This window comes from Melanerpes formicivorus, unplaced genomic scaffold, assembly GCF_026170545.1.
Source record: "Melanerpes formicivorus ecotype bairdi unplaced genomic scaffold, bMelFor1.0.p_v2 SCAF_24, whole genome shotgun sequence".
Classification (NCBI taxonomy): domain Eukaryota; kingdom Metazoa; phylum Chordata; class Aves; order Piciformes; family Picidae; genus Melanerpes; species Melanerpes formicivorus.
In genome coordinates, this window is record NW_027142376.1 from 10,649,818 (window position 1) to 10,663,894 (window position 14,077).

The 14,077-nt window shown below is 45.2% G+C and overlaps 1 protein-coding gene across 10 annotated transcripts in view; it reads left to right on the forward strand.

Moving 5' to 3' along the window:
- Nucleotides 1-14,077, forward strand: part of RBMS3 (RNA binding motif single stranded interacting protein 3) — a 929,122-nt gene that overhangs the window by 122,568 nt on the left and 792,477 nt on the right. For 2 of the 10 annotated variants that reach the window (XM_068152898.1, XM_068152897.1), the window contains 2 exons: nt 2,634-2,671; nt 8,132-8,194. The exons of 7 other annotated variants lie outside the window; for them this stretch is intronic. In XM_068152898.1, coding sequence (XP_068008999.1) covers nt 2,669-2,671; nt 8,132-8,194 — 66 coding nt within the window. In that variant the 5' untranslated portion in view covers nt 2,634-2,668. Of the gene's footprint in view, nt 1-794; nt 1,052-2,633; nt 2,672-8,131; nt 8,195-14,077 lie in introns of those variants that run through there. One more of the 10 variants, XM_068152899.1, reaches the window with a different exon arrangement.

The following is a 14,077-nucleotide window of genomic DNA, read 5'->3' on the forward strand; positions in this document are numbered from 1 at the left end:
AGGGGTATGCTGTTTTATAACTCTTGAGTGCTCCTCTGAGAAATTTCTGGAAAGCTAAGGGAGTATGCCAGATTTATATAGTAAAAAAGACACAAAGGGAGGAGCCATGCAACACAGATGATTTAAAAAAAAAACACAAGAAGAATTGCATAACCCTGGAGCTGTATTTTCGATTGGCTAACGAAGTGTGTCAAAGTTTTTAGGGGAGAAAAGATATTCTTACGCTACTGTAAGAGGTAAATCAGTAAAACTATACCATATAGCAGAATTTCTAAGTTGAATCAATAACCTTACACACTGAAGTAGTGCTCTGTAAGCCAAAAGTGCTTGACACATCATACTGATCCTTGGAGAGTGCAGAGAGTTTGGAAATTGCTTATACCATCTGCAGTATCAGTAAAATACAACATCAGGGTTACATATGCCTACTAAGGAAGACATCAGTAAATAAACATGTGATGCCAACAATCTGACACTTCTAAGTCATTCTGTGATAGTGGAGTGTGTGTACTGCTATGTTGGGTTTACCTTGCTGTGTATGTGAGCTGAGTAAAAATCAGTCCTTTGGTAGAGGTAACGGGCCCATTTTCAGCATTTACCAGAGCATGGATGAACCTTGAAGATTAATACTGCAATAGGAACAGGACTTGAGGGCTGACATTAGTTTCAAGGGGTCTCTGGGGTGACTTATCTGCAACTGGAGAGGCTGCATTTGCCATCAATTTTTAAATGGTGAGTGAGCTGGGCTGAATCCACTCCCTGCTGCCTGCTGTACTGCATCCTAGGGAAGCACTGCGTGCTGAGGGAGGTGCAGTCCTCTTCAGGCTGACAGGAGCCTGACTGCTCCCTTCCCACAGTGTTCATGTCCTTGAAAATGAAAGAGTGGAATTTTCACTGGGTGCCCTGGGGAAATCTAGAGGGTGTGTGTAATGAATAAGTGCATCCCTTGACTCTGGTGTTGACCAGTCACTGGAACAGTCTCATGGGAAGAGAAAGTACAAGCTACTTTCTGTGCTATAAGGCTGCAATAGGCAGAGCTCTGCTTGAGAAGGTAAAATCAGAATCTTACCAATATCTATTTTCTTCAAGCTTTATTTTTTTGACTCTTTATTGTTTAGGAGAAATTACTTACTGTGTCTGGTGCAGGGCCCTGGTAAAGGGCCTGAGTGGATGTTTCTGTCCTTTGCATAGCACTGTCAGAGGTGGTGTGTGCTGTGGGCTCATACTTCATGTGGCAAAGGTCCTTTTCCTAACGGGAATCACCTTGCCAGAGATTGCTGGGAGCTGGGGAGGCCTAGAGGTTGGGGTGCTGGGGGAGATGAGCAGGGGGTCTGGTCCTGTATCCAATTTGCCTGAGTAGGAAAAAGTCTAAATTGTGAGTGTGATAGGTTGCTTTCTATCAATATCTGAGGGGTGGGTGTCAAGTGGAGGGGGGCAGTCTCTTTTCGGTGGTGTGCACTAACAAGACAAGGAACAACAGATACAAACTTGAACACAGAAGGTTTCACCTCAGCATCAGGAGAAACTTCCTTACAGTGAGGGTGACGGAGCACTGGACCAGGCTGCCCAAAGGGGTTATGGAGTCTCTGTCTCTGGACACATTCAAACCCATCTGGATGCATTCCTGTGCAGACTACCCTAGGTGATCCTGCTTTGGCAGGGGGGGTTGGACTCGATGATCTCTTCCAGCCTCTAATGTACTGTGATACTGTGGTTTCCTCAGTCTCTGAGCCAATCCTGTCTGGCTGTTGCTGTGTAGTTAGACCCACGTGGTATACCAGAGCGTTGTTTAAACATATGACACTTTTTGTTGTATGTTTATGACTTTTTTGCTGTAAGCTTCTGCCCTTACAAATCAATTTGAGAGTTTGTGGAAGAATTTCAGTAAAGTGTCCTTAGAGAAGAGAGAGGCAGAACATTATTTTAAAAGGACTGAAATGAAAGAGAACATGTACTGGCTGAAGTCTTCATTTGCAAAGGTGCTTTAACACATTTGGAGAGTCTTTTTGTCTTCATAGCTCTCCATAGGAACGTTAGCGTGTCACCCACGTGTGAGTAACAGTGGTGTCGTCATCTGGCTATAATCTCTTAAACTGTGAACACCTTTGTATCCAGGCACTTGCTGTAGCTTTCCAGAGAGACTGAAATGCAGCTGAACTGAATAAAACCTGCATATTGAAACACCTGGTTTTTCTTTTCTTTGAGGGTCTTGTACGTGTGCAGTTTATGTGCTAAATACGTTGCTTTCTAGTTGGCTCTCCACCATAATGCTGGATTGCAACGGGCTTGCTCTCTGTCACACCTGATGGCTATCCCTGTCTCACCCACGCCATGGGGAAGCTCTGGTGCATTGAGCCTTCTTAGAATCAAGCTTTAGGTTGTCCTCAGATTTCAAATCTCCTGTGCTCTTTGTTTGTTTTTTTTTTAATGTGGCCTCTAACTCAAGAGATACAAGCCCAAACGGATCCCAGGCAGCAGTTAATCAGATAAGTATTTATTTATTTAACTCAACCTACAGAATTATGCTGGCAATAGTTTTTTGTTGGTTTTTTGTTTTATTTTTTTTAAGAGTTAGACTTTCATTGAGCAAAAGGCTGTCCTTTTTTTTTTAAAGACTCCTTTCTCTTTTACAGGGATCTGCACTGAAACATTCCGGATTTCATTTGGCATGGTAAGAAATCCCCTTTTAATTACAGAGAAAAGAGTCAGTTAAGAGCTGAAAGTTGGTGAGGGGCTTGGAACACAAGCCCTATGAGGAGAGACTGAGGGAGCTGGGATTGCTTAGCCTGGAGAAGAGGAGACTCAGGGGTGACCTTATTGCTGTCTACAACTACCTGAGTGGGGGCTGTAGACAGGCAGAGGTTGGTCTCTTCTCCCAGGCAGGCAGTACCAGAACAAGAGGACACAGTCTCAGGCTGCACCAGGGGAGGTTTAGGCTGGATGTTAGGAAGAAGTTTTACACAGAGAGAGTGATTGCCCATTCCAATGGACTGCCCAAGGAGGTGGTGGAGTCACCATCATTGGAGGTGTTCAGGAGGAGACTTGATAGGGTGCTTGGTGCCATGGTTTAGTTGGTTGGGTGGTGTTGGATGATAGGTTGGACACAATGATCTCGAAGGTCTCTTCCAACCTGCTTTATTCTATTTTACTTCTATTCTATTCTATTCTGTTTTGTTTGCCTCCTAATATATTCAAAGTGAAAGTGTGGCTGTGGAAACTAGATGCATTTGGTTTGTGTTGTGCATTTTAAAACAGGAGGAAAAGACATAACTAAAGCAAACATACATTGCAACCATGTAGGACAACGTTCACTACTGCAATACCAAGCTGGGGCTGAGGGCCTGTCAGAAATTGTGGAACTTCTGTCTGCATGTTGGAGAGAAGTTATTTTAAACCATATATAGCAAACATATTTTAAATGCTCTTAGTGAGCGTTCAGTTGCATACTTGATATTGTAAAGGTTGCCTGGCAGATCCATGGTTACCAAGCAGAGTATGGGCAGGAAACAAGACAAAGCCAGGCAACTGGGGAGGATGCATTGTGAGGGGAAGAGCTTGTAATATAAATATTTGTGAAATACAAAGTAGTTCAATCTCATTGAGATGAAGACTTTAGTTGTGTGGGGTACAGCTGCATCAGGAAGGGATTTAATGTGTGGCCAGCAGGAGCAGGGAGGTCATTCTCCCCCTGTACGCTTCACTGGTTAGGCTACACCTTGAGTCCTGGACGGGAGCACACTGCGATGGGTTAGGAACTGGCTGGAGGGCCGAGCCCAGAGAGTGGTGGTGAATGGTGTCACATCCAGCTGGCAGCCAGTCACTAGTGGTGTGCCCCAAGGATCAGTGCTGGGTCCAGTGCTCTTTAACATCTTTATTGATGATCTGGATGAGGGCATTGAGTCCATCATCAGTAAATTTGCTGACGACACCAAGCTGGGGGCAAGAGTTGATCTGCTGGAGGGTAGAGAGGCTCTGCAGAGAGACCTCGACAGGCTGGACAGATGGGCAGAGTCCAACGGCATGAGATTGAACACATCCAAGTGCCAGGTTCTGCACATTGGCCACAACAACCCCATGCAGTGCTACAGGCTGGGGTCAGAGTGGCTGGAGAGCAGCCAGGCAGAGAGGGACCAGGGGGTGCTGGTTGATGGTAGGCTGAACATGAGCCTGCAGTGTGCCCAGGCAGCCAAGAGGGCCAATGGCATCCTGGCCTGCATCAAGAACAGTGTGGCCAGCAGGAGCAGGGAGGTCATTCTGCCCCTGTACACTGCACTGGTTAGGCCACACCTCAAGTCCTGTGTCCAGTTCTGGGCCCCTCAGTTTAGGAAGGAGGTTGACTTGCTGGAACGAGTCCAGAGAAGAGCAACAAAGTTGGTGAGGGGCTTGGAACACAGCCCTGTGAGGAGAGGCTGAGGGAGCTGGGGCTGCTTAGCCTGGAGAAGAGGAGACTCAGGGGTGACCTTATCACTCTCTACAACTACCTGAAGGGAGGTTGTAGACAGGCGGATGATGGTCTCTTCTCCCAGGCATCCAGTACTAGAACAAGAGGACACAGTCTCAGGCTGTGCCAGGGGAGGTTCAGGTTGGATGTTAGGAAGAAATTCTATACAGAAAGAGTGATTGCGCTATGGAATGGGCTGCCTGGGGAGGTGGTGGAGTCGCTGTCATTGCAGGTTTTCAGGAGGAGACTTGATGGGGTGCTTGGTGCCATGGGTTAGCTGTTTGGGTGGGTTGGATTGGTTGATGGGTTGGACACGATGATCTTGAAGGTCTTTTCCAACCTGGTTTGGTTTATTCTAATAAAGTTTATTCTAATAATTCTGTGTCCAGTTCTGGGCCCCGCAGTTTAGGAAGGAGGTTGACTTGCTGGAACGTGTCCAGAGAAGGGCAATGTAGTTGGTAAGGGGTTTGGAACACAAGCCCTATGAGGAGAGGCTGAGGGAGCTGGGGCTGCTTAGCCTGGAGAAGAGGAGACTCAGGGGTGACCTTATTGCTGTATTGCTGTCTACAACTACCTGAAGGGAGGTTGTAGACAGGCAGAGGTTGGTCTCTTCTCCCAGGCAGCCAGCACCAGAACAAGAGGACACAGTCTCAGGCTGCACCAGGGGAGGTTTAGGCTGGATGTTAGGAAGAAGTTCTATACAGAGTGAGTGATTGCCCATTGAAATGGACTGCCCAGGGAGGTGGTGGAGTCACCATCACTGGAGGTGTTTAGGAAGAGACTGGATGGGGTGCTTGGTTCCATGGTTTAGTTGATTAGATGGGTTGCGTTGGTTGATAGGTTGGACATGATGATCTTGAAAGTCTCTTCCAACCTGGTCTGGTCTGGTCTATTCTATTCTATTCTATTCTATTCTATTCTATATTTCTGTCATCATTGCTATGGGCTAGTGAAAGCCTTAATATATATGAAGTTGCACCAGGAGAAAAAAAAATAAAGGATTTTTTTTTTCCCTTGGGCAACATAATTTGCTCATGAAAATGTTGTAAACCTGTACTAGAATAGAATAGAATAAAATAGAATAGACCAGGTTGGAAGAGATCTTCAAGATTATTGCGTCCAACCTATCATCCAGCACCATCTAATCAACTAAACCATGCAACCAAGCACCCCATCAAGTCTCCTCCTAAACACCTCCAACAATGGCAGTTCCACCACCTCCCTGGGCAGCCCATTCCAATGGCCAGTCACTCTCTTTGTGAAGAATGTCTTCCTAACATCCAGTCTGAACCTCTCCAGTGCAGCTTGAGACTGTGTCCTCTTGTTCTGGTGCTGGTTGCTTGGGAGAATACACCAGCACAGGCCTGTCTACAACCTCCCTTCAGGTAGTTGTAGATGGCAATAAGGTCTCCCCTGAGCCTCCTCTTCTCCAGGCTAAGCAACCCCAGCTCCTTCAGCCTTTCCTCATAGGGCTTGTGTTCCAAACCCCTCCCCAGCTTTGTTTCCCTTCTCTTGCAAAGGGTTTTTTTTTTTTGTGTGTGTATTTTTTTTTCTAGTGTAAATGGTCTATTTTTGTATAACCATACCCAAAAACTATTAGAAGAGTCTACAAAGGCTTGCTGAAAAAAAATACTCTTCATGAAGCTAAAGACACCAAATAATCCTCTGTATAAATTAGCTAATTCGTATGATTGGACATAGTATGTAAGAAGTGAATACCAAATCCAGGGATGCCACAAGTTTGTTTGGGGTTTGGTTTTGGTTTGGTGTTTTGCTTTGTTTGTGTTTGTTTTGGGTTTTTAACCATCCCTCTCAACATGTGGTCACTTTTTTGCCTACAGTTTAACCTAAGAATAATTCATAGAAGGCATCATGTGGATTTTTTTCCCCTCCTTGGGCATTTTTTTGCCTTTGAGGGACTGTGTACTACTGGTGGGGCTAGATGATGAGTCCCAGAAAGCATTGCATGAGAAATACCACTTTCTCAGGCAGTGCTGAGGGAGTCTGGTTTTGAAGACTCCCTCCCACATCTGTATACTAGGCTCGAAGCCAAGGTTCTCTTCTGTAAAGAAACCTTGCTAAAATTTCTTCAGTTCATGGCCCTTTATGGAGGGAAAGAGAGAGGCAGGGAGAGGTACAGAAAGGGAGTTATGTTCCAAGTGTTTTGAGCAGAATAGGCTCTTGATTTCATGGGTTTGGGGACAGGAGGGCAGTAAGGAACAAGAAGGCTATATATTAATTATCACCATATTTACCATTCCTTCCTCCCACCTCAAAAGTGATAGTCTCCTCCTTCTCCTCTCCAACATACAACTATATATTTTAAGACAACTGTTTATGTTTGAGTCCTTTGAACTAGTAGAGGCACTTGAAATAAATGCACTTATAAATGTGCCTCCTGCCAGCTTCTGTCTAGTCTGCATACGGACACTTTAAAGAGCTGAAGAATGTGTCTTACATATATCAGAAATATGCTAAGTTCACAGCAGTGGCACCTGAAATAGCTTTATTCTTCCCTCCCATTAGAGTACAGTGGAATTGCTAATGTATTATTTGATAAACAATCTCCAATTAGTCATTCCAGTCCATGCTAATGCAGCAGCTGCTCTCCAGGGCTTCCAGGCAGCTTGTGTGTGATTTCACGTGCTCACCCCAGGTAGCTCTGGAATGAAGGAGTTTCCTTAATGGTTTTTACTGTTGTGTCTCTTTAAAAGGCTTTGCTGCTCCTTTTTGGTGAGTTGAGGTGGTGTATTACAAATGCATGCTCACTGTCTTACCTTTCCCAGCATGCTGTTAACAACACGAGCAACATCATCCCAAAACACGTTGCTATGTCCAATTGGTGCCTCTGCACAGATGGGTAGAAACCTCCACTTTGTGCACTGAATGCAGCCTGGCCTTGCTGAATGGGAGCGACAAGTGAATTGGAGCACAAGCCCTATGAGGAGGGACTGAGGGAGCTGGGACTGCTTAGCCTGGAGAAGAGGAGACTCAGGGGTGACCTTATTGCTCTCTACAACTACCTGAAGGGGGGTTGTAAACAGGCAGAGGTTGGTCTCTTCTCCCAGGCAGCCAGCACCAGAACAAGAGGACACAGTCTCAGGCTGCGCCAGGGGAAGTTCAGGCTGGAGGTCAGGAGGAAGTTTTACACAGAGAGAGTGATTGCCCATTGGAATGGGTTGCCCGGGGAGGTGGTGGAGTCGCCGTCACTGGAGGTGTTCAGGAGGAGACTTGAGAGGGTGCTTGGTTACATGGGTTAGTTGATTAGGCGGTGTTGGGTGATAGGTTGGACGCGATGATCTTGAAGGTCTCTTCCAACCTGGTCTATTCTATTCTATTCTATTCTATTCTATTCTATTCTATTCTATTCTATTCTATTCTATTCTATTCTATTCTATTCTATTCTATTCTATTCTATTCTATTCTATTCTATTCTATTCTATGTGATGCTGCTTCACTTCCTCAGTCTTCCATAGGTTTTGGTACTGAAGGGTGTATTCATGATTAGTCCTGCTGTCCCTACTGTACACCTAGATCACAGATAAATCAAATCTTACTAATTTGCTGATCATAGAATAGTCAGGACAGGAAGACCAATTAAAGATTGTTGTAAATAATGATGAGCAGCAAGCCCTGGGTAGGAGAAGCATCTCCCTGCCAACATTTGTTTCTTATTCTTTTGTCTTACAGGTGCTGTCAATGACCATGAAACCTGCTGCTGAAGCAAATTCTAGAGGATGTGGCATATCTATGGTTGTGGATTCTTTACATATTAATGTTATTGTGTGTCTCTGTTTGACCATGGTAGGATATTTCATGTATCACAGAAACAGAGTTTCATACCTCCAGACTCAGTGTCACTCTCACCACAGAGCCTTCCTTTCAAAGATATTTTCCTTCATCTGAGCCTTTAAAAACAAAAAAGAGAAAATAAAAACCATGAAAAAAAATAATGTAACTTTCTGTGGAAAAATATACCTTATTGTTATCTCCACACAAAAGTGGTGAGACACTGGAACAAGCTGCCCAGGGAGGTCATGGATGCCCCCTCCCTGGAGGTGTTCAAGGCCAGGTTGGAGGAGGCCTTGAGCTACCTGGTCTAGTGGGAAGCATTCCTGCCCATGGCAGGAGTGTTGGAACTAGGTGATCTTTAAAGTCCCTTCCACCCCAAACCTTCCCATGATGGCTCTTTACTGTATCCACTGTTGTTGTACGTGAAATACGGTGTACAGCATGCTAAATAACTGCTCAGTCCAATGTCAGTGTGAACCCAGAAATCCTCAGAAGATTTAAAAATAATAAATATCTCTATTTTCTCTAAAAGCTTCCCTGTAAAATTCTTTGGAAATGTTCTTCAGGAGCGTGACAGATCCATAGACATTTCCATGGATGCTATCACACAAGTCATCCATGACAGCACAAAACAAGCAGATGGGGGTGCCTCTTCACTTCTCAGCCTGGTAGCAGGGTTGTTGGGACTTTTGGCCAAGCTGCATGAAATGATTCTGTCTCCACAAAGATGAAGCCCACGTTGTTAACCAGGGATAAGCCTCATCTCTGGTGAGCAGGAGGATTAGACGGTTGTCATTTAAGTCACGCTTTTGCCCCTTTATCAGTAGTATCTACAAAGAAACTGCAAAGACTGTTGGTTGAGCTCTAGCTGTGCTTTGGCTGTCCTAATTTTCTCCCTGCATAGCTTCACTACATCTTTATAATCCTGATGAAAGACCTGCCCCCTCTTCCAAAGGCTGTAGACTCTCCTTTTGTCCTTGAGGTCCAGCCAAAGGTCCCCATTCACCAGGCCAGATGCCTTCCATGCAGGCTCATTGTTCGGGACACAGGGACAGCTTGCTCCTGAGCCTCATTATACTTCCCTCTTGAAGTATGTCCAGCCTTCCTGGACTCCTGTATCCTTTGGGGTCACATCCCAAGGGATTTTGTCAATCAATCTCCTGAACAGACTACAGTTTGCCCTCTGGAAGTTCAAAGTGCCAGTTTTACTAACCCCTCTCCTTGTTTCCCCAAAGATAGAGGACTCAATCATCTCATGGTTGAGGAGCCCGAGACGCTTTCTAACTTATACTTCCCACACAAGTTCATCCCTGTTCACAAGAAGCAGGTCCAGAAAGGCACCTTCCCTGGTTGGCTCCTTCACCAGTTGTGTCAAGAAGTTATTCTCCACACACACCAGGAACCTCCAGGACTGTTGTCTCCCTGCTGTATTGTATTTCCAGTGGACATCCAGGACTAGGGGGAAGGGGAAAAAAAAATAGAAAGGGGTAGAGCCAGATTGGATATTAGGAATAATTTCTTCACCATGAGAGTGGTGAGACACTGGAACAGGTTGCCCAGGGAGGTAGTGGAAGCCTCATCCCTGGAGGTTTTTAAGGCCAGGCTGGATGTGGCTCTGAGCAGCCAGATCTAGTGTGAGGTGTCCCTGTCCGTGGCAGGAGAGTTGGAACTAGATGATCCTTGAGGTCATTTCCAACCCTAACAATTCTATGATAATTCTATGAAGTTGAAATCTCCCATGAGAACAAGGGGTAACCTTTGCTGCTCACAAGGCCTGGGTTGGGTGAAGGCATTCAGCTAGAGTAGTTACATTTTTTTTCTTTCCTGTGCAGTCACATCCTGCCTTTTGAAGTGTATGTCATTTCCCTCCACATTACACTGCCTGTGCATCAGCATTTTCCTTCTGGTTCCATTCTTCTTCTTGTTTTTTAAACACTCTTAATTTTCAAACAGATTTGCTTTCTTTCAGTTCTTCAACTGGGTTGTTTGGTCTCCACATGCATAGTCTCCTCAACTTGTATTGAAAAGCTGATATCACAGCGTAGTATTTGCAGTACGATGCATCATCTTATAAGCAGAGTAAATAGCAAGGCATTGGGGTGCTGATCGACAGCCACCTGAATATGAGCCAGCAGTGTGCCCAGGTGGCCAAGAGGGCCAATAGCATCCTGGCCTGCATTAGGAATAGTGTGGCCAGCAGGAGCAGGGAAGTCATTGTGCCCCTGTACTCTGCATTGGTTAGGCCACACCTTGAGTACTGTGTCCAGTTCTGAGCCCCTCAGTTTAAGAAGGACATTGAGACACTTGAACGTGTCCAGAGAAGGGCAACAAGGCTGGGGAGAGGCCTTGAGCACAAGCCCTATGAGGAGAGGCTGAGGGAGCTGGGGTTGCTTAGCCTGGAGAAGAGGAGGCTCAGGGGTGACCTCATTGCCCTCTACAACTACCTGAGGGGTGGTTGTGGCCGGGAAGGGGTTTGTCTCTTCTCCCAGGCAACCAGCACCAGAACAAGAGGACACAGTCTCAAGCTGCACCAGGGGAGGTTTAGACTCGAGGTGAGGAGGAAGTTCTTCACCAAGAGTCATTCGTCACTGGAATGTGCTGCCCAGGGTGGTGGTGGAGTCACCATCCCTGGAGGCGTTCAAGAGGAGATTGGACGTGGCACTTGGTGCCATGGTCTAGTCATGAGGTCTGTGTTGATAGGTTGGACTTGATGATCCTCGAGGTCCTTTCCAACCTAAGTTATACTGTGATACTGTGATACTGTGATTATTCACAAGGACATGAGGTTAAGGTTGCTGCTGCTAAGTTCTTAGCTATTCAGTTTTAACACTAGATGCCTGAGTTTCTTTTTATGGAGTGCCTGTTTACTCTTGTATATTTTTATAGATTAAAAGGGTGTTGGGGAAAATGAGGGTGTTGTGCACAATGTTATAGGTAGCATTGGCTCTCAGGTTGTTTGCATCCTATCCACTTGCCTGAATGCATGAAGTTAAATGAAAAGCCAACAACTAATCTCTACCTAACTAATAAGGCAGACAGAGAATTGGTTACTTCTCCTACTGCCTCAAACTTATCAAACAGAATATTAAAGCCTTAAAGATGCTGGTGTAAGGCACAGGGAGGGCTACTGAAGCACCCATCATGCTCAAGTGACAGGCAAACGGGGAGTATGCTAGGAGCAGAGCTGCATTCCCAACCCAGTGAGTGGTGTAGGGTGGGTTACATGATGAAATACTGATATGATGTGGTAGAAAAGGGGAAGCACACACATAGGGTTTGTTGCTGTTCTTCTCCTTTTCTTCTGTGTGTTCTGTATTTTTGGGTAAATAAACAAGAAGTGCTTACTTTGGAGCTGCATTGCAATCAGTGTGGTGATATTTGGTGCAGTACCTGTTGCAAACTCATGGGCAAACAAGTTTCAGGACAGGGATCCAGGGAGAGTGGCTGCAGTTCCTCCCACAGACTGTATGTGAACATTTGCATGTGACAAAGATGCCAAGGTTCTGGTCTGTGTAATTCTATTATTATTGCTGTCTTATTAGCCTCTGGTGTGGTTCCAAGTCTCCAACCCTCTATCTAAGATGATGGAGGTGAAATCAGAACATTTCATACACGCTAGGTTTTATTTCTTCTTCTTTCCTTCATCTAAGATGCTGGTTGAGTCTGTGGTACTCCTCTCCCTTGTTCTTTCCTAGTGTTCATCCTCAAAAGTACACAGCATCCAGATGACCTTTCCTCAGGACAGAAGGATTAAATAAAACTCTTTGAGAGGGCTGCCACCTTGATACAGCAAAGATCATGGAAGAAACTGACCTGTTCATTTCCCATGTCCTTCCTGGATTGCTTATTCCCATCCTGTATCAAAAGCTTGAATTTCTGCATGGCAGTTGGCCCTTTGAAGCTAAAAATTCAAATTCTGGAGGGCTCTGAGGCAAGGAGGGCTATTGAAGGACTTCTGGAGTAGTAAGGTCCATTCTGGTTCCTAGAAGTGATACAGAAACAGCAGTGAATCTTCACAGATGTGCAGCAGAACTGCAAAAGAGAGCAGGGCAATGTTTAGAATTGAATCAAATAGAATAGACCAGACCAGACCATGTTGGAAAAGACCTTCAAGATCATCCAGTCAAACTTATCACTCAACACCATCTAATCAACTAAACCATGGCACCGAATGCCTCATCTAGTCTCTTCTTAAACGCCTCCAATGATGGTGACTCCACCACCTCCCTGCACTGCCCATTCCAATGGCCAGTCTTTCTGTGAGAACTTTTTCCTAAAATCTAGCCTAAAACTCCCTTGGTGCAGCTTGAGACTATGTCCTCTTGTTTTGTCACAGGATGCCTGGGAGAGGAGACCAACCCCACCTGGCTACAACCTCCCTTCAGGTAGTCGTAGACAGCAATAAGGTCTCCCCTGAGCCTCCTCTTCTTCAGGCTAAGCAAACCCAGCTCCCTCAGCCTCTCCTCATAGGGCATGTGCTCCCTGTGAGAAGAAACTGCTTGGCTAATGGCTGTGACTTGAGCACACACCGCAGCGTGCTCCAACAGCAGTCCCCTGCTAGTCCAATTGGTCTCATACACCAGAAGACTTTGATTTATGGCTGGGTTTAGCAATGAGAGCTTATAATTCAGTGATCTTCTAGCATGGAGAATGTGCTGGAGAAGTCATGAGTAACTGAACAAAAGATTACAGAAACTCCAATACTGTGGAGTGAGAGGCAAAATACTGTTATGGCTGAAAGTTGAGAAGGAGATGAAAAGTAGAGGGTTAGGCTAATCTTGCGGGGATAGGGAGAGTTGGGCTTTGGACCTCTGCAAAATAACTAAGATTCCTGCTGCTAACTCATTTATTGCCTGGCATTGAGAGAGGGCTGGAGTTGTAAGTTGCAAAATCTGTAATGGAAACACTTAGGCAGCCTGTTCAGGAGTAGTAAGAACTGTGTGTAAGAGAATGGTAGAGTTTTCCAACAAGAGTGCAGAACACTACTGGACGAAGATCAGTGGTGAATAAAGAAAGAGACTGAGTGTGGGCAATCAGTCCTGCCAGATCCAGAAGAGGTGAGTATGAGAGGTAAGTGGGGACACTTGATTAGATGTCAACCACAGTCAAAACCTGGCTGTGATAGTAGGTTGCTTATCATTCAAGACTACTAAGCAACTTAGTAAATGGGAGGAAATTACACAGCCTTTAGTGCAAAGGTGTGAGGTGTCCCTGCCCATGGCAGGGGGTTGGAACTAGGTGATCCTTGTGGTCCCTTCCAACCCTGACTGATTCTATGATTCCATAATTCTAAAGCCATTCCTGTAGTCACAGGTAGAGCACTCTGCAGATTTGGTCTCTTGAGCTTAAGAAGGATGTTGCTGAACAAGAGGGTTGGGGATAAAGGTTACAAGAACATTCAAGAGCTTGGGAAAATTCCTGCCAGAAAAGGAACCAAAAATTTACCCTTAGAAGATAGAGAAGAAGGAAAATGATAAAAGTATGGAGGATACTGATTTAAGTTGGAGAGGTCAAGAACTTAATCTTCTCATACTGCAGTGTAGGCCCACAGGGACATGAGATGAAACTTTATAGCTGTTCAAAAAGATACTAATTATGGCTAATTGTGGAGGACAGTTTAGACTTCATGTCATAAACTCAACTTTAAAGATTTTAAGAGAGGAAAAGGATTGTTGACAGCCAAAGTCCTGCAAGAGCCTAACTCCTGACAAATGTGCCTCTTCAGGGCAATTGTTAGTTACTTCATGCTCCAGCTTTCAAACTATTGCTTGAACTTTTCCTGAGTCATCCCTCTTCTGAAATCCTGTTTACATTCCATACTGAGAGTGAATAATCCACTCTACT